Source organism: Talpa europaea (assembly GCF_964194135.1).
Source record: "Talpa europaea genome assembly, chromosome: 10".
In the NCBI taxonomy this organism is placed as follows: domain Eukaryota; kingdom Metazoa; phylum Chordata; class Mammalia; order Eulipotyphla; family Talpidae; genus Talpa; species Talpa europaea.
This window is the reverse complement of record NC_140077.1, coordinates 35,794,774-35,819,482: the sequence shown is the minus strand read 5'-3', so window position 1 is coordinate 35,819,482 and position 24,709 is coordinate 35,794,774. Positions and strand designations below refer to the sequence as shown.

The 24,709-nt window shown below is 40.3% G+C and overlaps 1 protein-coding gene across 1 annotated transcript; it reads right to left on the bottom strand.

Annotated features, from left to right (window-relative positions):
* Nucleotides 1-16,639: 16,639 nt before the first annotated feature.
* DYDC1 (DPY30 domain containing 1) lies at nt 16,640-22,760 on the bottom strand (the record flags this gene model as incomplete). Its single annotated transcript, XM_084245661.1, has 6 exons — nt 16,640-16,669; nt 17,814-17,906; nt 18,437-18,493; nt 20,316-20,408; nt 21,823-21,924; nt 22,614-22,760. 6 exons carry the CDS (start codon nt 22,758-22,760, stop codon nt 16,640-16,642), a joined length of 522 nt encoding a protein of 173 aa, XP_084101787.1.
* Nucleotides 22,761-24,709: the final 1,949 nt, after the last annotated feature.

Genomic DNA, 24,709 nt, shown 5'->3' with positions numbered 1-24,709 from the left:
CTTTTCCACTCAGCTTCTTCAAGGTAATTTTAATGCTGTGACTTCGCTGAGTTTTTTCCCCCTTCAAACCCAACAGGCTTCTCTTTGGCAGCAGCACGGAGGTCACTTCTGCCTAACTCCCTGCAAGCACGTGAGGGTGAGGTGAGGATGGGTGAGAAGGGAGGGACTGAGTACAGATGTGTCACTCCCCTGACTGCTCAGAGCTTGCTCTTGAGTGACTCCTATATATGGAAAAGTGAAAGTGCCTGAATAATCATGTGAGGAAATTGGAGGAGTCCATTTCCTGGGAGGGGGGAGGTCTTCTTACCTTGAGAAATTTCAGTCCTTGCCTCTGATGTCCCAATCCCTAAGCCCTAAGGTCAGTGCAGAGTGAGAAGGTACTATAGACCCTGCACAACGGAAGCTCCTTTGGGAGGTTTAGCTCTGCAGCCAATCTCCATAGTGCTCCAAGGTTAACACCCCATGTTGAAGGGTAGGGGGCTTTGGTTACTCAGGGATACAAACAAACAGTAAGAAACTCTTCTGGAGCTGTGGGTGAAGCTAAGATTGCAACACAGGGTGGCTGTTAGGTGCTCCCCCACCTTCCCCATACCTGGTCCGGATTGGACTCTTCCCCTTCTACCTTCTCAGAGTAAGAACAGGCACCTGTGTTCTGAGCCAGCTTGAAGTTACACAACAGATTCATTTTAGAGGCTTTGGAGTCCACATTTTTTGGCTTGTAGAAATAACCTAAACTGTCAACTTCTCTAAGACACTGGCTGTCATATTAACAAGCAAGATGTATAAAAAGTAGCTGGGCAGGTTACAGATGACAGGTTATAATTTTTCTGTTTTGTTTTTGAGAAAGAGATTGACTATTGGGAAATTATCAGAGTTGAAATTCTCAAAGTGTCCAGATGACAAATGCAACCTCTACATAATCAGGCCTATATACTTGAGAAATATCCTGCTCACATAACTCCTGCATTACTCTGCTCCAACCAAAAAAATAAATGTTACCTATAACCAATTCATGTACTACGTGACAGCGTCTCTCACTTCATTCTCACCCACTCTCGGGTAGAACTGCATCCTTAGGCCCCTCGGAACAATGGTGAATTGAGATCCCAGAGAATGAGAATGGGTGGAGAAACTGGTTCCCACTAGAAGGTAATAAAAAGCAACCCACCCAAACCTCATGCATCAAAGATTGGACTGTGGGAAGCTGAAAGTAGGATGCAATAGCTTCAACTAACAATTCTGGTGACCAAATGCTGTACTGATTAGAAATATGAGCATTTAAAAAAGTTTTCTTTTTTTTTTCTGGTGCTCATATCCAATTGTGTTTCCTGATGGGTCAGCAGGGGTGGCACTTTCCCCCTAGGGAATGAGAACTCTATTGACATAACCACTTCTGGGATAAAGTAAGAACCTTTACATGTACGATTTTAAGCAGACCTATTTAACAGAGTGAATGAGCTGAAACGCTCAGGCACGAGACTGCTGAAAGTCAGAGAGGAAAAGGACACTAGGGAGGGATGGAAAGATGAGGACTCAAATAGGGACTTTAGACGACATAGCCATGTCCTTGTCAGCACCCAGGGAAACTCCTGTTTGCTCTTAAAATATTTCAACATTGCTGTCTCTTTGTAAATGTCTTCTGGGTACACTGGTTTCAAACCCAGAGGCAACATGAGCTAATGTTTAATGTGAACTGCAGACCTATGTTACCATAGCAGTTAGAACAGTGGCTACTGCATACTAAATTGGCTTTAGAGCAAGATGAAGTTTAACTTTCAAGAATGCATCACGATTTCTAGAGTTAGCAAGAAGTCAGGAAACAAAGCAGCCCTCTGAATTCCAAAGTGAATAGCAGCATCCTGGGGTGGAGAGGATATGGTGGTGGGTGGGTGCACGGGGCCAGGGTCCTGTGCAGAGAAATTCCAGGAGATTTCTGCAGCCTGGCCACCAATTCAGAGTGAGGGAAGCATCTGCAAGGCACCTCAGTTCGCATCTTGTGTGAGCCTCATATGACAGCCTTACTAAAAATCAGGGATCTCTTATATTTAATAATAAATCCTTTGATTTTTTTTTAAGCAGATGACTGTTAACAGGAAGCACACAGAGCAAAATGGTTGGAAGCACAGGTATCAGAGTTGGCATCCCAGCTTTGCCCCTAACCTACTGTGCACCCACTTCCTAACCTCGCTAGGCTGTGATTTCCTCATATGTAAAGCAGGCGAAATAACTAGCTACCTCACAGCATTGTTGTGGGAACTAAATGAGATCATTTAGGTATGAGGAGTGCGAAGCACAATGCTAGGACTCGGTAAGAGTTTGATGGAATGTTTTCTAATACTATAATTGTTACACACCTTCTATGTATATATAACATGATTTTCTTCTAAGCAAAAAGAAATTTTCGTATTTGTTATGTTGCCTATCACTTTTCCCTCCACAGTAATCTGTGGTCTTCTTTTCACATCTACATAGAAAGATTTCATTTGTTAGCACTTGAATAGTATCCCACAATGAAGATGCACGATAAATTATTTAATCTTTCATTCCCCAGGGACTGAGTATCTCCAACTTCTCTAATTGATTAATATCACTATAACGCTACAGTGAAGATATTCATTTATTGGCAAGCTCTTGTAAAAAATAAAATGCAAGGTCTTGACCCTTTTGAAATAGCCAAGAGCTGTCTCCTTTGTAATAAATTCTACCAGTTAGATGCTCTTCGACCTAGAGTTAAAATAATAGCTTCAATCATCCCCTTCAGAGAAAACTGGCAGATTTTGCCAAAGAGGTAATTACTTAAGAGAACTGAACCCACAAGGACTTTGTAGCCCTAATTTGCCATCATAAACTCAAATTAAAGCCTCCCATACGCATGGACTGCTCTCCATTACGCATGAATTGTCCTAATGCCCCCAGCCCCACTGGTTACCTAAGCGCAAAAGAATGTGTCAAAGGCTCAGAGTTGGTCTCACGTTCACACAGCAACCTTCAACTCTGAAGCTTTGCTGACACGCCTCTAAAGAAGCTTGGCTTTGAAAGAGCCTCATTTTTAGTAAAACTGACCCCTAAAGAATCTCTAAATCTCCAAATGGAGGATGGTGTTTCCAATAAGCAGTGCATGCAAACCTCACTGACTAGCTTCATGAAGGAGCTCTGAGGGCAAGGCACCTGATTTTAGGTAACTCCTTGCAGCAGAACTTATGTAACAGCTATTCTACAAAGGAGGAGAAGACATGTGCAAAGACAGTGGAAAGAGCAGAACCTGAGTTGAATTCCAAAGGAATTACAGGATTTTAAAAGGCAACAGGGACATAAGAAGGCTAGGGTGTGCATGGAGAAGGGTGGGCGCGGGGGGAAGGTAAGCTTCACCATCTAAGAAGACACAGTCAGAGCATTAGCTAGTTAATGCCAAGGAGCACTGTCCTGACTCCACCTGGGGTGTATGGGGGTGGGGAGGCAGAAAGGTAGAGAGCTGAGAAGCCAGCCAAGTCAGGAGTTGGACTCAGAGCAGTAAGCAGCCCAGTTTACTCAACGTTTCTTTCTACCAGGAAGATGCAAGCTAAATTAGGGGAAGAAGATTCCAAAATCAGAAAAAAATAATTAAAACTTTTTTTTGCTTTGATGCAGGAATAACAGGAGGAGGAACAGACTCTGAGACATTCATATAATATAGTACAAATCCAACTATGCATTGCCATTTTTCAAAAATTTGATTGTATCCCTTATTAGTAGGTTCATCCCTTCCCCCCAAACGTATAAACCCCAACTTCTGAGGCTTGAAATCCTAAGAAGTTATTTTAATTTCTGATTTTTTTTTTACCATCCATATCCAATATCCTGCAAAACCTGTCATCAGCTCTTTTTCAGAGATGCTGAGGAATTCTCCCCCTCCATTTCCATGCACACATTCTTATCTTACATTTGAGCTGGGTACCAGCTGGACCCCTTCCACACTAACGCATCCTTCAGAGATGCCACATATACTAGGAACTTTAAACTTCCTGTTGATTAGTACCTGGAAAAATGAGCACTCTCTTATTCCAACTGCCCTCGGTCAGGGCGTGCAAACAAAATATTTACACAGAGGAAATTAAATCAATTGCCCCAAAATAATCTTACCCTGGAGCACCTTTCAGCAACCAACACATCAACCATAGTGTCACACAAAATGATAATGATGAACTGAGGCAACAGTCAGTGAAAAGGGCCAAAAGATAACATGTTACATAATGGCCTTTATATGAAGATGAAAACAAGATTTTATTTCATTTTTTTCAATGATTCATTTATTTATGCACACAAGAACTGGGGTGCAGGCCAGAGGTGTGGGGGGTGAGAGGATTCACCAGAGACAGAGTGGGGAACAGAACAGGCAGGTTGACTGAAATACACTGCTGAGGGGAGCAGTGAGCGAGTCAGGAGAGGTCTGCTGCGTCATGTGGGTCACCTCCCTGGCCTGGGATCGAACTCGTGCTGCAGTGGTTGTGGATAGCTTCGTAGGTTGCATCTTAACCTCTTGCACTACCAGGAAGGCCCGAAAACAAGAGTTTAAAAACTTACTTTTTAGGAACATATAAAACCGCAATTAAGGATATAAACAGGAAAAGAAGGGAATGATATCAGTGAAAATGGTGGGGTCCTATCTTTCCACAAAAATCAATAACTTGGGAGAAAAAAAACCTGTCTGAACTAACTTTTGCAGAACTCTGGAATCCAGTCAAGAATGTACAGAAAACTTAATGGAGAGAGATGCTATCACATTGCAGCAGTAGAGCCCTGAGGCATTTTAATTGCCCACCTTGTCCCTCACTCCCCAAGTCAATGGTACCAGTGAAATCAGTAGCTCATGTTCCTGATGCACCATGTGAGGGCGCAAAACAAATCTTTTTGTCTAAGAATTTAGTTGTGCTTTTTGACATGCTCAGCTGCTCCCTGAAGTATTAGTACAAGGGCTTTTCTTTGTTTTGCCCACCTCAGAGCATTCCTAGACCCTCAGCAAAAGTGTAGGCCACAGTAGACTGAGACAAAGGATAGCATCTGAGACAAGCAATACATAGACCAAAGTCATGGAATGGAATAAGTTGGAAAAGAAATACATGGGTGGGGGGAAAAGGTGTTGTTGCTTTTATTTTTTAAATATTAAAGGAATCAAGAAGGTCCCAAGGGATCAAGAAGACCAAGTAGATGCCCAGGGATGGACAGAAAAGTGAAGGGTAGATAGTTCAGCTAAGATTTGTAGATAGTTCAGCTAAGATTTGAAGAGCCCCCCTAATATGAGGACAATCTGCAAAGACTGGGGGAGTATTTTTTTTCTTTTTCTTTTGGCTCCAGTTATCTAAGGAGATTTTGTGAAAACACAAGTCAGTCACCAAGCCAGTAGAAAATAGACTGCATTGGTCACACATCACAAAAAGAACAGGATGCAAAACAGTTCAAGAAAGTGTTAAACCAACAATAATGACTCACAATAAATAACAACAATAGACACCAGGGAGAGGAGAAAATGTGACTTCCAGAATTGCCACTTTATAATGTTCAAAACAACAAAAAGGTGCTAGACATTCACTAAGTCAGGAGCTGGACTTACTAGACAAAGACAAATATATTTAAGACAAAGTCTTAAATATTCCCAATGATATAAAGGAAACCATGGACCGAAAACACTAAAAAAAAAAAAGGGGGGGAGGGGGAAAGTGTCTCACCAAATAGAGATTATCAATACAGTGATAAAATTATACACATTAACTAACTAGAAATTGCGGAGCTGAAAAGTATAATAACAAAAAGGAAAAATTCATTACAGGCATTCAACAACAGATTCAGGTAGCCAAAAAAAAAAAAATCAGTAAGTAATAAGACCTGTCATTTAGATTATTCTGTACGAGCAGCAGAAGCAAGAAAGGATGAAGAAAAATGAACAGATCTAGAGAGACATGTGGGATACCATCAAGTGCAACACGTGCATAATGGGAATGACAGAGGAACAGGAGAATGATAGACATGTACACAAAGAACACTTGAAGAAATGATGCCTTAAAATTCCAGAAATTTGGTAAAAGACATACATTTAAATATGCTTAAGAAATGACAAGCAAGATAAAAACAAAGTGATTCACAAGGAGATGTATTATAGTCAAACTGTTGGAAGACAAAGACAAAATGAGAATCTTAAAAAGCAACAAGAAAGAGTATCTGATCATATACAAGGAACCCTCAGTTAATTTCTCTTCAGAAACCATGGAGGACAGAAAGCACGATTTATTTAAAATATTGAAAGGAAAAAAACCTGTCAACCAAGAATTCTAACCAAAGTAGAAATAGTTGGAAATTTCAGTATCCCATTTTCACTAATGGGAACTGAAACTATATAGAAGATCAACATCTTCAACTATACAACTATATAAACTATTAATATATATAACTATATAGACAATCAATAAGGAAACAGAATTTGAACACTGTAAACCAACAACACATAACTGATGTCTATAGAAAACTTTATCACCAACAACAAAATACATAGTTTTCTCAAGTGCACATGGAACATTTGCCAGATAGACCATGAATTGGGTGACAATAAACCTGTTCTTTAAAATAAATGTGAAAAGGATAAAATCGTACAAAATACCTTCTTTGACCACCCTGGGATAAAGTCAGAAATCAATAACAAAAGGAAAACTTGAAAATTTATAAACTGTGAAAATTAACCTACACAATCTTGGGGAAAATGAATCAAAAACAAATTACTAGTAAAATTAGAAAATGCTTAGAGATGAAGGAAAATTCAAACAAAATTTGTTAAGCTGCAGTATGCCACAAAACAACATCAGGAAAGGAATTTATAGCTGCAAATGCCTATATTAAAAAGGAAAGATCTGAAATAAATAAACTTTACACAACACTATACTGGCATTTATAGCCAAAGAAAATGGGCAATAAAAAAAATAAAATTGGTAAGGAAAAATAATAAAACTATTTCTAGTTGGAGATAACATGATTCTATCTATCTTTTTCTTCTTCTTTTTTTTTTCAAAGATTTATTCATTTATTTATACAAGCACTGGGTACAGTCAGAAGCACAGGAGGGTGAGAGAATTCACCAGAGGCAGAGCGGGGAACAGAACAGGCAGAAGGACCGAAGTACACTGCTGAGGGGAGCAGCAGGCGGCGAGAGGTCTACACGCCATGCCTTCCTCCGGTGGCCGGGGATCGAACCGTCGCTGCAGAGGCTGCGGGCAGCTTCGCAACCCAGCGCTCAACCGCTGTGCCACCGGGGAGGCCCATGATTCTATCTATCTATCTATCTATCTATCTATCTATCTATCTATCTATCTATCTATCTATCTATCTATCTATCTAATCCTAACACACACACACACACCTGTTAGATCTCATAAATCAATTCAGTAAAGTTTCAGGATTTATAATCAATACACACAAGTCAGTTGCATTTTTAAACATTAGCAATGAATAATGTGAAAAGATAATGAAGAGGGAAAATACAAAGTCACCAAGAACAAAATATTTAGGAAAAATTTAAGGAGATTCAAGACTTGTACACTGGAAGCTACAAAAAACTGCTGGAAAGAAATGAAAGAAAACCTCCTAATAAATGGATACAGAGAACAAACAAAGCCCAATGTGATTCTGGCCATCAAAGAACTTACAGTGCCATGGGGCAAAGCAAAGCACATTAAGGGGCTATTAAGCCATAGGAGGGAGAAGTCACTACTTTTAAAATGGAAAATTATCTTCTTGCATCTTCATTATAGAATATAGGAGAAAATTCTTTTTTTTTTTTTAAAGATTTATTTATTTATTTATTTATTTATACAAGCACTGGGTACAGTCAGAAGCACGGGAGGGTGAGAGAATTCACCACCAGAGCCAGAGCGGGGAGCAGAACAGGCAGAAGGACCGAAGTACACTGCTGAGGGGAGCAGCTGGCGGCAGGAGAGGTCTGTGCGCCATGTGGGACCCTCCTCTGGTGGCCAGGGAGCAGCCGGGGATCGAACCGGTGCTTCAGAGGCTGTGGGCAGCTTCACAACCCAGCGCTCAACCGCTGCGCCACCGGGGAGGCCCAGGAGAAAATTCTTAAAGAAGTTAAAGGCCGGGTCTGATGACCATGTATGTAATTCAGCAACATGGCAACCAAGGAGCAGGATTTCCAACAAGGAGCAAAAGGCAGCTCTGAAGCCAAATAAGTCATTAAATACCTAGAAGGCAGCTGAGCCTTCCAGTCTTTGTGGGAACACTGATTCTGAGTCTAGGGTTACACCAGAGGGCCAGGTTGGCATTTCCCTCTCTGCAAGGCAGATTTGTGCTAGGAAGCACCATGCCCATGGGTGCCGTCTCAGCAGTGGCTGAGCTGGCAGCAAAGGAAGGTGGCAGCTGGTCAGACTCCACCAGCTACACAAAACACATGCACCTTCCCATTGCCCACCTTGCCCCTCACATTCATTCTCTGAACATGAATTCAGCACCTCCTCCATGCCGGTAGTAGGGTAGGCCCTCCATAGTAAAGACAAACACAGGCATGCCAGATGACGCTAGGAGACCTGTTCCAGGTGACAGAAACAACACTGATGGAGGCCCACAGCTAGAGAGCCCAGAACCTTCCTGACAGTTCAAACGAGGCTGGGGTGTTCAGTGTGGGCTGGGGACTGGGAAGAGAGAAGAGTGGCTGAGGTGGTCGAGGCCAGATCATTAAGGGCTCTGTGCATTGTTTAAGGAGTTCAGACTTTTTCCCGATGACAAGGAGAAGCCAAAGAAGGATGTCAAGCAGATGTGCGTGGATGGAGCAAATGCCACGTGTCTACTTTTACAGAAACAAGCCACTGTGCTAGCTCCACACCATATGTGGAGAATGTACTTAATACGGCTACCCTGGAGGCAGGGAGATTATATGGCATAGCCCAAAAGTAGAAGTGGAATTTGATACGTCACTGGATATAGGAAGGAGTGGGAGGATTCAAGGATGAATTCCAAGTTTCTGACCTGGGTGAATACGTGGGATGCCAAAAAAGAGTAATAATGACAATTATTGTGTTCCCAGGGTGTGTGTGGCACTGCCAAGAGGTGAATAAGTGCTGGTGTTCTAGGCAGGACCAGGTGCTGTCAGTGACCCGTTGCAGTCTCCTAACCTGCAAACACTAGTGTTGCCTTTTACGTGCACTCCCCAGGTCTCCTTCCAAGTAAACAACTTGCTCAACCCATCAGGATGTATTAAATAAGCATCCAGAAAGTTTAAACATTTTTATAGATATGAAATACAAAAACAATCCCACACCCTGATAAATAGTCTCTACAAGGATTTTAATAAACATGTGATCCTCTATTAAATAAGCAGTATTTCGAAGGTTGTTATTATCGTTAAATAAACAGTACTCATTTTACATAAGCAAACACGCTTGCCAGGGTAAATGTCCAACTGAAGTAAAAATGGAGCCAACATGGGTGTGTTTAAATTAGCCAGTAATTTTGGAGGAAAAAGCAGGAAGTTGGGTGGGCTGGAAGAGCAGCCCACGATTGGCCAGGTGTTCCCCAATAAAGGGGACTTTGGTGGAGGGAAGGAAAGGGGGGATTGCACAAGCCCAATTGTTACTAGGGGATCAAAGATGGTGATTACATCTCTGGAGTTTTCTGCTTTACAGCTGTGCTGTAATTGATTCTTAATATATTTAAAGGAGAAAAATGTGTCAAACATACGGAGCAATGCAAAGCAGTCAATACAAATGCGAAGTAAACTATACCTGTTTCCAAGGTATTGGCCATCACCTCTCAAGTTTAAATTTCTTCACCTAGATGATGGCTGGGAGGTATTTAGCCATCTACTCACATCCCTAAAGACTGCAGTTAACACACATAACTTCCATTTTGAAATAAAATCATAATGGCCAGGACCAGTCAGTATAAATCAGTTTTACTTTATATTTTAAAATCTGAAGATGATCTCAACTTATTAAATGTATAGAAATGTAAAATATTGCTTCTGTCCCTCTAAATCAACTCACCATACACTCAACAAGACAAATGGAAATCAGGGAAGTGTATGAACTGACAGAGAACTCTATGACCTCAGCCTACACTTTACTCACTGGGTTACATCACTGACCTTAAGTTTTGCAATACTATAGCTAAAGGGTATGGTAGTGACAGAGCCATCTTTTTCCAGAATACCGTTTCTTCCCTAAACAGATTCTCATGCCAAACAAGTAAACAGGGTAGTAGAACATTTTGGAAGCAAAAATCAGAGAAAAAAAATGTCAGTAAGTAATTGAGCTTTAGTTTTCTGTGATTTTTGGCTGTCACTTACTTACCCTAGAAAACATACTTTCAGCCAAAATGCTGCTCCCATCCAAACTATTATCCCAAAAACAAACAAAATTTGGGCAGGACTATTTCATACTTGGAAAATGTCCACTTAAGTTGTTTCATTTGGGGGTTTTAAAAGCATATTTAAAATCCTGTGTGGAAGCAGCGTCCCATGCCCACACTATCTTAGATGCCAATTTTCTGTGTTAATAAACTTACGCAGATGCTTTTGCATTTACAAAGCACCCCTCTAAACTCCCCAATGACTGAGCAGAGAGTGCAGTCTGAATTTAGCAGAGGGGGAAACTGAGGCCCAGAGAGATTTGGTGATTTATTTGTGGTCACACAAAACTCAAAGGCAGCTCTTCCAACTCCAAGTATTTCCTCCTTTTCCCATACTGTGCTGCCCGCTAACACTGCTGCTCCCCTTTTCCCCCCTAATTCAAGATGATAAAAAGTAATTACCCACAAAGTGTGGTTACTTATCTGCTGCAAGCAACCCTGATGCTTCTGTTTCCAGAGCTTAGAGGAAGCCTCTCACAGCCTCATTTGCAGATTGTGTGCCATTGAATGCTCCAGAACCATACCCCAAAGGCCCCTGGACAACAAAGCAAACATCACTGCACAATGTGATCTCCTTCCACTGACTTTTGAGCCACAAGGATCACTTGTATGGCAGTACTGTGTCCAGTGAATCATCAGATGCCATAAAGGAGAAAGTAACACTGTACTCATCCTGAGCTCAGAACCTACAGCATGAGACAAAGGCACTGACAGCACTGTGCCCAGCATACCCACCTCCACCATACCAGGCACCCTCCATGGCCTTTCTTACAACTGCTGCACTGCCGCTCTGCCCTCGGACTCAAACTCCTCCAGCCACCCCGTATCTACCAAACACTCCACCCTTCTTTTCTGGCCCAGTCTCCACCATATATACTGCTAAGCAAACCCTGGGCCCTTGTTATTCAGTGTTCCCTAACCAGCAGCTTCATCATCTGACCACTTGTTAGAAATGCAGACTCTGGGACCCCGGCCCCCCCCTCCCCAAGCTAAACTCAGGAAACAGAACCTACACTTTAACCAAACACCCCCATGATGTCCTGGGGTATCAATTCTTTGGACTCCCAGTTACCATCACCAAGTTCAAACCTCCACACCAACCTATTCATCTATTCCCCTAGTGTATTTAATTCAGTGAGGTTTAACAAAATAATCTGGGCTACTTTATGCTAAAATAATGAATATTAATGTATAGCTAAAAACTCCTACAAACAGTAGACGCTGATGGAATGCTACCGAGAAAATAAAGGAGTAGCAAGAAAGTCTTAAAGTCAGAGAAAATGTGGGTTTGTATCTTAGCTCTCTCAATGATTAACAGTGAGAATCTCAGAAACTTCAGTAAGTCTCTGAGTTTCCACTTCTGGTTCTGTAAAGTGAATTGTTTTGGTAGCTATCAATTTACCTGTCAAAGGCAATAGACACGCTAACTATCTTGCATACCATGGTGGGACATAGTGTTCTCTTTCTTGAATGAATGAATCATAACATCAGAGATAAGTGACTTTCAAAATAGTGTTGCTCTAGCCAATGAGACCTGATGGGAGACAATCTGGCGTAACTCAGCATTTCTTGTAACTTATAAAATTGCATCTGCCAAACACCGTCAGGTTAAATACTAGAAGTCACACACTGCACACCTTCCACCTGGTAAGTTCTCCTGCATTAACTTAAACTTTGGAGTCCTTTGATTCAAAATCTTTTTTTTCTTTCACCTTGTATGAAAGTGCTTAATCATCAAATTACAAGACCAAAAATATTTGTAGGGGTAGAAGGAGATTGAGGTGTTTAATCTACAATAGGTTTACTTTTTGCATTCAGAATATCAATTCAGCAACATCACCAAAGTGCAAGTAATAAATTAAAATTGCTTTTACTATTCAATATAACTGGTAAAATTATTCTTTACCTGCTTTTTAAATTATTGATTTGCTTACCACCTACATTTGAAGGGAAATTAATTTTAAAATCTAAAATGAAATACATGAAAATATTCATAACAGGCAGATAAAGAAACAACCTAAGTGTCCAACAGTGGATGACTGAATAAAGAAGAGTTGGTATATATACACAGTGGAATACTACTTAGCCATAAAAAGAAAGAATTAGACCATTTGCAATAACAAGGATGGATCTTAAAGGGGATTAGGTTAAAGACAAATACCATAATTTGTGAACTATAAAGAAACAAGGAAAATAAAACAAATTCTTAAATCTGACAACAGAATGGTGGTTACCAGAGAGGAAGGGGATGGGATAGAACAGGTAGAGGGAACGACCTGATTGGTAGTGGTTGGTGAATGGTCATTTGATGGTGGGCATGGTATGATAAATATAGTTGTCAAAGTGAAACTGTATGCCTGAAACCCATATGGTATGTAAACCAATATTACCTCTAAAAAAATAAATTACGTAAAAATAATTTGTAAAGATAATCCTTAAATCAGACAGTATATCTTATTCATGTCTCAGAATCAATCATATTTCAAGGCACAGAACATGATGGAAAAAATAGTACATCTAACTAAAATAAAACTCATTATTTTTGCCAAACAATAAACACCATAAACTAAGTTAAAAGACAACCTACCACCTGAGAGATTTCCCAACACATATAACCAACAAAGAAAATCATTAAGAAAAAGACAAACAAATCAATAGTCAATGTAATCAACATTGAACATGTGATTCCCAGAAGAGCAAAGCCACTGTCCAATAAACATGAAAAAATATGCAACGTCACTAATAATCAGGGAAAATGAAAATTGAATAACAAAGAAGCTATCACACTACACTCCAGTGATGGGTAAGACCATTGAAGTGTGGCATTACCAAGCATGAAAAAGGACACACACCATAGGAACTCCCATATCCTGCTGGTTGGGGCAAAATATGACCAGGTTGGAAAGCAATTAGGATTGTGTAGTATCTTGAAAATAAGCACCAGAAATTGCACAGGTGGACTTATGCATCTTAGGGCAGTGTTTTTAAAAGTGTGATTGCACAGCAGCAGCAGCAGTAGCAGGGAGTATGTTAGAAATGCAAATTCTCAGGCCCACCCAAGTCTTACTGGGGGTGCATTTTAAGAAGCCAAACGAGCCAGTATGCAGGCAACCAGATATCTTCACATGCATGTTATTTACACATAAAGATACATACATGGGTGTATGTATAAAATAAAGCATTTAAGAAAGTTTAAACAGCTGCCAATAGAAGAGTAGCCATACTGGTACATCATACAGCAGTTAAAATAAATAAACATGCATGTATAAATAGAGGTAAATCTTCAATTTATAACACTGAATGAAAACAAGCTGCAGAAGGACACCTAGAGTGTAACTCAACATTAAGTTAAAATATCAACCCCAGGGGCCTCCCTGGTGGCACAAGGGGTTAAGTCTCAGCACTATGAAGCTATCTGCAGCCACTGCAGCAAGAGTTAGATCCCTGGCCAGGGAGCATCTAACCCACATGGTGCAGCAGACCTCTCCTGTCTCGCCCGCTGCTCCCCTCAGCAGTGTATTTCAGTGGAACCACCTGCTCTGCTCCCCAGTCTGTCTCTGGTGAATCCTCTCACCCCCTGCACCTCTGGCAGATACCTATTTATGCTCTTGTATGCATAAATAAATAAAATAAATCTTTAAAAAATATATCAACCCCTATCTATGTAATTTCTGGATAAATATGCATCTGTAGGAGGACATCTGGAATGTTTCACCTGGGAAGTATATCTATTGATCTTGAAATAATGGCTATATGAAGAAATGAGAGGCAAGGGATGGAGCAGTACAAAGAAAACAACTGTAGGGCCTCCCCGGTTGGCACAGCGGTTGACCGCTGGGTTGCGAAGCTGCTCTCAGCCTCTGCAGCACCAGTTCAATCCCCGGCTGCCAGGCGAGGGTCCCACATGGCGCGCAGACCTCTCCTGCCTCCCGCTGCTCCCCTCAGCAGTGTACTTCATCACTCTGCCTGTTCTACTCTCCGCTCTGTACCCCAGTGTTTGTATAAATAAATACATTAATTTAAAAAAAAAGTTCAAAGTTCAACCTGAAGATTCTTTGAAAAAAAAAAAAACTGTAAAACGGTTTTTTTTTTTTTCAAAAAGTTGTCAACTATATGGTAAAAGATTAATAATAACCCTTAAATTTGGGGGGGTAAAAGATATTGTTTATATTAATCTGTGTACACTTGTGCTTTTTTCATAACAACTTTAATATTTTAAAGTGGTATATCATTATACTTGTGAATACTAGAAAACCTTATTTCTTTAATTTAGGAAATATTTCCTAAAAGTCTTCTCTTTTTCCTTTTTAAAAATTTTTTTATTGTATTTATATTGGCTTACATCCCTGTTTCCATTACGGACCTGTAGGATCCCCCTCTAGGCGTTGCTGTCATAGTGTGCCCACCACCAAAACCCCCAGTCCCCCAACACAGACTTGTGCTCCCTCCCTTCTGTGTTCTCCTGTGTCTCTTCCCTTCTCTTTGCCCTTCCCATTCTGGTTACCCCCATTCCACAGTTAGGTTTCAGGGTTAGTTTTCTAGTTTAGCTTCATTCGATCTTTACCATTGAGAAAACCTTATTTCTGTACAAAATGAAATTTTTTCAAAGCCACAGCCTCAAGCATTAGGGCTCTTAAAAACTGATTCTTTGTGACATCTAGTGGTAGCAGAAATAGTTACAACTTAATACACCATTAGAAACAGACTGGATTCAAGAGTATTAATAGCTAGACTCTTGGTTGAATTACGTATTCACAAAATTTCAAAGTCTTGTTTTTTGTGTTTGTTTTCAGTGGTCTATGTGTGAATGCTTTCAAAGTGGATGACACTTTGGGGCAAGGTTATTATCTCCTATACAAGAATTCTGTGCTCTGCCCCTGGTGTCCTGAAAAATGAATCAGTTATACCAGACTAGTGTCCCCCAAATAAGAGCCCCCCTGCCAGCTTACTCTCTGGGTCAATGAGAAGCTCTGGACTTGTCCTTTACACCTGTGACATACCTGAGCAGGCCTCCCTCCCCAACCTAGGCCTGATCTCTCTTGAGACCTCAAGGCTCCCCACTCCAATTGCTCCAGCTTTGAGGACGCCCTTCACACCCATCTAATCACCCACCACTTGTTTTCTTTACATCCGCTATATTGTGAATGCCTTGAGAGCAGGAACCATTTTTTGCACAGGTTCCTCCATGAGAATCTCATAAGAGTTGTTGGCAGGTAGCAAGCACACAATAAACGTTCATTAAATGAATCTGTGACAGCACAGGTTCACACCTTCATGACCTTTGGCCTCAACTCTGACAACAGCATCCTGAGCAGAAGCCATTCTAAATACCACGCAGAAAACATCTTAAAGCCTCTCTGTCACATAACGCCTCTTGCTCACTGCCCACCCACAATGAAGTCTTTCAGTGTACTAGTCCTTCTTCTCCACTCCACTGCTGGCACATGCTGCCTCAGCTTCTTAGGTTGAAATTGAATACATTTTGCAGTCTGGTCCAGATTGACTTTCTTGAACTTTCCTCCCTTGAACTTGAACATGCCTTCCTGGATCTGCTATCATTCAAGCATCGCACAGGTTTTCTCCCCTTCATTTCTCTGTTGACATTTCCCACCCTGCCCCAACCTCCTAAATAATCTTTGTCTTCTGTGGGTTATGTGTGTGTGTGTTTTGTTTCATTTTGTTCTTTTGCTTTCAGGAGGCGAGAAGCGACTTCTCCCCACATAAGAAGTTGACAGCGCTAACTTCCACACTGGTCTTTTGGAGCTTATGTCATGACGTACTGTCTTGCCTGTGCCCTTGTGCACTCACCGCCTGGGGCATCTCTCAATGACTCGACCACCTGTCACACCCGTCTGCACACTCAGAACCTTGCTAGCATCATTTCCCTTGCAATGAAGGAAGCCTTTGCAGCCCCCGCCCAGGAGGAAATGCTGTAACTAAAGCATCTCAAGTACTTCAGAGACCTACTTTTTCACTCTTAACTTCTGAAGAACCAGTAATTTTCACCTCAGACAATTGTTCTCCCGAAGCTGGACACATTCCTTCCAGCCCATCCTGCTGTTGCCCTCTGTAGCACTCCTGGAAGCTCTCCTTCCTGTTCTCTCTGTGCAGTCATGTGGGTAACCAGTTGCATTGGGGAATGCAAAACACTGTTTTAAAGTGACCCTTGAAGCCCAAGTTTGGGAGACAAATGCAATGGGGAATCTCATACTTTGAAACTTGAAACAAGCAGAAAAATTTATTACTCTTGGGTTGGTTGAGACTATAAATCTTGATCAATGTTTAACGCAACCTAAAAGCAAAATAAAAGTGAATATACTTTAATACATTTACAACTGTGAAAATTCAAAGGCAAAAAAATAGTTTAGAAAATTTTTATGTGCCTAGGTAATGGGACTTTCACGAGTTTCAAATTATTTCAAATAAAACTCAAATTCAATATCATAGTGATTGCGTTCTCAATGTATTCATGAAGCCATCTTTTCTTCTGCTTCTCTTGCTGTCCTCACTGATGGTTATCCTTACCCTTCATGTGGGACTCCTCTCTGTACCCATCCTTTAAATGTCAGAATTTCTAAGGGTCTCATCCTGACCCAATGCCTGCCCCACATTCTGCATTCTCTTCTGGGTACCTTGCTGGCTCACCTAGCTTCCCTCAGCATGTATGCCAAGGATGGCTGGATTCTTCTCTCCCCAATTTGTCAGGGCACACTGGTGAAGGTGACTAAAGACCTCTCTGCCACAATAGTCCTGGCTTCTACCTGCTGATCTGTTTTAAACAGTAATAAGTTATTCCTTTCACTCTCAAAGCCACTGGTCACCCTGACAATGACTATTGTTTGCTCAATTGTCTGTTTCTCCTCTAAACAAGGTCAAAACTATCTCTTTTATTCATACCAGAGCATCAGGCACAGTTCCTGGCAAACAGGAAACACTGTGTGTTTCTCACAAAAACAAACCCACTTGTATACAATGAGAATACGTGCTTTTTCTGGGATATTTTTTCAGTTCCAGTACTTGCTCTTGAGAATTAAAATGTTGGCTCCCTCCCCAAATTAAAGGCTATGATTTTCACCAAATGGTTTAAAATACATATTTTGGAGACACTTTTGAATTTGCAAAGCCTCACTCCAAAGCATGAAGACACCCTCCTCGCCCCCACCCCCCAACCCCCTGCATGCCACATCAGCTCCCAACTGCCTTTCTGTCAGTGTCGACAGGATCTGTCAAGGGCAGGCATGTGCCCACCCTCACCCTAGTGGCCCCCGTTCACAAAGGGCAGAGGCCAGTTAGGGATATGGTCAACACCCGGGAGCGGGTTTTCTTCCTATGAAGCAGAAGGCCCATTTGTCGACCAACCCTGGTCTCACATGCATTAGGCTTACCCAGAGTAAAATAATCTATTTTTCACGGAACATTTTCCTACAGGCACTTACATCAGATAGCATCGGCTCATCAAGCTCCTCCACTCTGCTCAAGTTAGGCGCCCCGTACCGGTCGCTAATTTCGGCTAGTGTTTTGCCTGATTCCTAAAATCATAAAATTCATTTTTACTTTCAAATGACTTCAAAATGAATATATTAATTTTCCTTTGATTTTGACAAGAAACTTCAGAATTACAAATTAAAATCCGACATTATTAATTAATGGGATACCTGTTATGACAAGACAATCCTAGAATAAATGCTAAAAGTTGCTAAAAGATACAAAAGTGTCTACTCTGAAAAGTAAAGTAAATCATTGTAAGTAATCCTGGAGTTAATATCTCATGACATTCTGGTTTTCAAAAATGCAAACACAAACCGATGTCCAAGTTTTATCCAATTTAAGATATAGAGATGTAAACCTACTTTACTTCAAGAAACATAATTTGGGAGAAAACATTTTGCTTTAAAGCACATCATATTTGTGGGTTGTGATTATTAAACTATTTGGACTATCGCTTTTGATTGTTTCCTTATTAAAAATTTAACCAGTAATGCATCAGAATTAAGAATTACATTTCAGGATACTTACTCATTTCATATAACATAGAGGAACTGAGTAACTTTAGTCTCACCTCTAAATGGGGGGCATCTTCACCCTTAACTATATTTTCCATATTCATTCTTGCCTCCTATAATATATAAAAATGAAGAAAAATACTTTATACTTTTCAATTTGATTCCATGTTTGATTTTTATGCATTTTATTTGATAATGTTGTAGCCAATTTAAAGCAACACTGTTGTCATAAGGAGTTTGTTTAAGGAGTGATCTGAACACTCAAGACTGCAGACACATTTAATCCTCTCTACCAGCAAAGACACCCAAATTTGTTGATTAAATGCAACTTCTTTTAAAAATGAAATGTATATATATTAAACCCGAAGCCAAGTTATTAGCAAAATGTGAGACATGACAAAAGTGTTAATAGAGAGATTTTAAAGAGAACTTGGCAGGTAAATGCATTTTAACATAGTAAGAAAAGTAAATATTAAATGTAGGAATTGAAATATAAAAAATGAGGGAATTCATCTGTGAACACACAGATCATGGGTGTGACACTATGGAGCCACAAAACAGAGTCCAATTCCTCCTTTAACTTACAGACTTGAAAGCATTCAAACAGAACTCTCAAGTAACCTTAATAAAAATAGCTTTAATTTTTTTGTCATTTTGATCACTGTCTTCTTGACATGTTCTAGTTTTTCTTTCTTCATTTTAGATCAGTGAATCTTAACTGGAGAGAAAGGGCACATATATTTATGTGTGTGTGCAGGCATGTTTATCATCTGTCCGATGCACTCAGTGGAAGTCACTAATAAACATTTTATAAAGCCTGCTTCTGTTTTTAATTACGGCATACACAAGAGAGTAACAGTTGAGTAGCAGATACTACCTATAAACATACCATATGAAATACCCCCTTGAAAAGTATAGCTCAGTGTAGGGTAAATGGTTTTCAGGCTTTTCCGCCCTGACAGTAGGATTGCCCTGCCTGATGGGGCTCCTGCAATTGTTACATTGTTGTAAGCTGTGTTGTTTATTTCCGTGGGCCAAGATTGCCTTATTGAGATATCTGCAGGAGAAGCAGAGGCAGGAGAGAGGCAGGAGAGAGAAAGGAGAAAGACATCCAGAGAAGCCCAGAGTGAAGACTTGCAGGGGCCTTGGAGGCCTTCTGGCCTCCTGGCCCCCCAGCACCCCTGCCTGCCGTGTACCTGGTTGCTGCACTATGTATAAAAGCTCAATAAAAGCATGAGAAAGCCACTGAGGGCTCCAGGACTCTTTTTTATTCCGTCTGCTCAGATCATAGAAATCCTGCTCCGTCCCATCCTGCCCCTACACTCAGTTATTCAAAAGTTTGGTTTATTTGATACTTACCCTTGGGACACCAGGAAAACAGTGGTAAAAACTAGAGGTCTGATATACAGACACAGTCAATGGAGACAGAATTTTCCAGCATAAGTTACTGCATGTTTTATTTAATGAAAGACACGAATATCCCATCTAAAACATGTTTTTAAATGTAAATTATCATTGATAGCACATCTAACATGAAGAAAAGAGATTTATTACTATCTCAGGTACTAGAACACCCTCAATATTAACAAGAACTTAACTTCATCGGCTACCACAATTAGGAACAACTATCTCTTGACTAACACATTGACACTATCTGAGAACTCTACTGTTCACTAAGCTGTTGCACATGCAAGGTTTTATTTGATCCTTATTACAACCCAGTGAGCTATTTCTAATAATGTATACTATTGCCCCAATGTTTCAAAAAGGTTAACTGAGACTGAAAAAAAAAAAAGGCTGTAAGATTTGTCTAAGTTGCACAGCTATTGTGTGACAGGTGTTTAGACTAAGAATGCCAAGCAATAACAACTGGAAGAAACTGAGTAATCTAAGAGATTTTTAAATAAAACAGACATTTATAAAATTTCAAATCACCTTCTCCATTATTTCTTCCATTTTCTTTAGTTCTTCTATTCTCGCTCTTTCTTTTTCTTGCATTTCCAGCTCTAGCTGGAAGGCCAGTTGTTGCTGAATATTTAGGAATAAATAAGTCATATTAGAGTCAGATCAATTGAAAAGAATTAAATTCATCACTTTGAAATGTCCCAGGATTATTAAGTTTATGTCCACCTAAATTTCAGTAATGTGTAAAAAAAAAATGGTCACAGTCACTCAACATTCAAGGATTTACAAATGTTTTAATTTACAAATAACTCCTGAGGTATAAAATTAAAAAGGAAGCTTCTTTAAGTGTTAATTATAGAAAAACACTTTCTACAAAATCTAGTCATTCCTCTGTACTTGTCACTATAGAGGAGACTGCAGTAATTATTTTTCAGATAAAATTTCTTTAAACATAGATGGAGCCTCAAAGATAGCCAAACCTTGGTTGTAGACAATTGATGAGAAAATCTTAAGACGATTATCTGAAATCATAGATAATCTACAGTTTAATTGATCCCAACTTAATACAAAGGCATGTTAACCATGTGTCCTACTATACCTCCTACCTTACCACCTCATTCTGCTGGCCACTTCATAGAGAAGAAAGTGTTACACACAAACTGTTTTCCACTTCATGCCACAAAACCTACACACCCACACACACCTATGCCATCTCTCCTCTTTCCCTCAATCCAAGAATCCAAGAAGGACCCCTCTACTTGCCTAACCTATATACCAGGCCCAATTTTTTCCTGTCTCCATGGAAAGCTGACTCTAGGAATTAACCCCTCTATTTCTTTCTTCTTCTTCTTCTTATTTTTTTTTAAACACTAAGCTTGGTATTGCTTTATTTATTTATTTATTTATTTGTTTGTTTGTTTGTTTATTTAATTTATACAAGCACCAGAGCGAGAGCGGGGAACAGAGCAGGCAGGCAGAAGGACCGAAGAACACTGCTGAGGGGAGCAGCGGGCGGCAGGAGAGGTCTGCGCACCATGTGGGACCCTCCTCTGGTGGCCGGGGAGCAGCCGGGTATCAAACTGGCGCTGCAGAGGCTGCGGGCAGCTTCGCAACCCAGCGCTCAACCGCTGCGCCACCGGGGAGGCCCAACCCCTCTATTTCTTAACATCAACCACTGCCCTTCCATTTGGTTTCCTTAAAGAAAAGAAAAAAACCTTCCCTGGAAATCTCCTTGAAAGCATTACCTGCACTCACCATCTCCTTTGCTTTACCACACTCTATCCACACTGCCCCATCAGCATCAGCAGGGATCTAAAATCACCAGTCTTGCTAAGACAGTCTCTCCTCCTGGCTTCTGCAAGAGCATGCTCTCACTACCTCACTCATGCAGCTGCCCCAGCAAAGAAGACACATACAAAAAAAGAAGCTACGAGAAGCCATAGCCAGAGATGGGGAGGGTTTTTTTTTGAACACTTGGGTTGTACCACATAAAGGTAGACCTGGTAATTGCAGTTACCTCTGAACTCTCTTGTCTTACCTCCTGAAACATGAGCTCCTCTGCTTTGAGCCTCTCCATCATTTCCTGCTCCATTAGAGCTATTTCTCTTTCACGTTCCAACTCCACCATTTCCCTTTCTCTCTAGCATTAAAAACAATATCACATGACTAATCGGAGAAAAAAACTTTGTAAAAACAACCTTGAAGGCATCTTACTGGCCGAAAATAGGATAAGTGTTAAGCAGAGTATAGTTTATCCATTTGGAAACTGTATAATAATTTGGGGAGATGTGTTTTATTTAAATAAAAATTAAAATTATACACTGAGTATGATCATAATTATGCAGAAAAATCTACAATATGTAGAAAAAATCAAGAAGAAAATACCTAAAAATTTTAATAAAGGTCTCCTTTGATTATTGTCTTCTTTCTACTTTTTCATATGGTCTGAGCTTTCATATAATAAGCACTATTTTTATAGGGAAGGAAATAATAGTGAAGTTTAAAAAAAAGTCTGACCAATTATTTTATTTTCTAGTTTTCTTTTTTTTTAAAAAAAAAGATTTATTTATGCATACAAGAACTGGGGTACAGGCCAGAGATGTGGGGGTGGGGAGGTGAGAGGATTCACCAGAGACAGAACGGGGAACAGAACAGACAGACTGACTGAAATACACTGCTGAGGGGAGCAGTGGGTGAGACAGGAGAGGTCTGCTGTGCCATGTGGGTTGCTCCCTGGCCGGTCAGGGATTGAACTCATGCTGCAGAGGCTGCAGATTACTTCATAGTGCGGTGCTTAACCCCTTGCGCCACCAGGGAGGCCTTACTTACTGCTTGCTCTGCAGTCACATTTTCTTTATATTTGTAAAGCCACAAAGCTAAATATTCTATTGGATCCACTGGACGAACTTTTGCCACTTCTGCAAGACCCTGCGTTAGACATGCCCCGAGGTGCTTTTGAAGATATGCTGACTCCATTCCTAATTCTTATACACCAACTTCTAAAAGATAAATACTTTGCATTAGCACAGGATATTTTCAATTAAGATACAATAAAAGTGAGGCCAACAAAGCATTAATGCCATCAGTCATGGGAACTTATCATCAGGGACGGCCCCAGGAGACAGTTTCCCAAAAGATTCCACAGAAGATACCACAATTAAAATAATTTCAAAATCCTGAAGGACTCTCAAGTCCAAAGGATAATGTCGGTATTGAGTGAAAGATGACAACATGCCAAGTAAAGCGAGTCTAACAGACCTTGCAACATACCTGAAAAGTGTAGTTACCATCCCAAATGCATTGTGCAGTATTCCCAGTGCACCAAGTAGATGAGGACAGCCGGGCACACAGAGCCTATGTGAACACTCCAGGATCACGTAGGTAGAAATGGCATTCATACCCAACTTTTGATTCCAGAGTCATTATTGTAATGACTCTGCCAAGAAGCTCCTCCCCAGCCATGAGAATCATTTTTTAAAAATATTACATTAATACTACAAAAGAAATTAATGAATCTCCATGGCCAAAGAATAAAATAAAATTCAACCTTCAAAGAACAGCCTATGAGGCCCCTCACCCTCTGGCCCCAATTTTGTCTTCTGGCTCACCACCAAACATCTCTTCCACATCTAACATATACTAACTACACTAAACTTGTTGTCAATTTCTGATCACACCTTGTACATTTCAATCTCTATGACTTTATAAATATATATATATATATTACATCATCATGCAATGTATGATTTCCCCGTATACCATCAATTCACCCCGTGCATCACCAGTTCACCTGCGCACCATCAACATAGTCGCTTGTACTCTTCCTACCCCATCCTGATTTTAGACATGATGATCTCTCAGTCTCTCAGCTAGGAAAATAACTCAACTGCAAGATGTCATAGATCATCTCTCATTCCCTGAGCTTTCTTAGGCCACACAGTACTTGTTACACTTTCTGAGAATGACCTGTGCATGCCCTTATTGGTTCTCCTACTAAAGATAAGTTCCTCTAGCTCCTCAAGAAGTGTGTTTTAATCATAGTGGCAAATGAATAAGCTTCAGTCTCCTAGTAATGGTCCAGAGCATTCAATTGAAGATGAACAGGAATAATCTTAGACCAAAATTATTTTTTTGATAAGAAAGTAACAAGCACTATATTTCAGGTGCTTTGAAAAAAATTGGTCACTCTCAAATTACTCTATTGGCCTAGACTTTTTTGAGAATGTGATGAAATATATAAATTGTTAATATACGCAGATTATCTATTATTATGTGAGGCATGAGCAATTGTAGAGGATAGAATGCCAGGGTATCTAGACCTGTCCCTAGACAAATGTACCTAATATTCTGCATAAAATTTCAGAAACAATGAGCACTGGAGGCTTGTCCATAGATCTTACTAATGTTCTCTCATATGATAATAATGTGAGTGCAAAATGGTGTGACCCCTATAGAGGGGAACTTGGCAATATCTAGAAAATTACGTGTGTATTTGCCCTTTGACCCATGAATCTCACTTCTGGGATACTATTTTGGAAAAACACGAAATGATATATACAGTGGTCGTTTTGCAATATTACTTGGAAATAGCCTAACCAAGTCTCTATCCAAAGGTGCATTATTAAGGGATTGATGGGCTAATGCAACACACTGGATTATTGTGCAGATGTAAAAGGGAATGAGGAAAATCTCTACAATTGGGAGTTATCTCTAGGACAGATGTGAAGTGAAAGAAGCAAGGTGCAGCAATTGCACATACTACATAATCTGTTAACAACCAGTGAGGAAACGAATGTGTGCATATACATAGATGCAATCATCAAAACTAAAACTATGAAACCAATGACTGGTATAAATGAACCTGTTTGCCTATCGAGCTGGCACTGGTGTCTAAAGCACAGAGAGAGTAATATTCCATTGTGTAT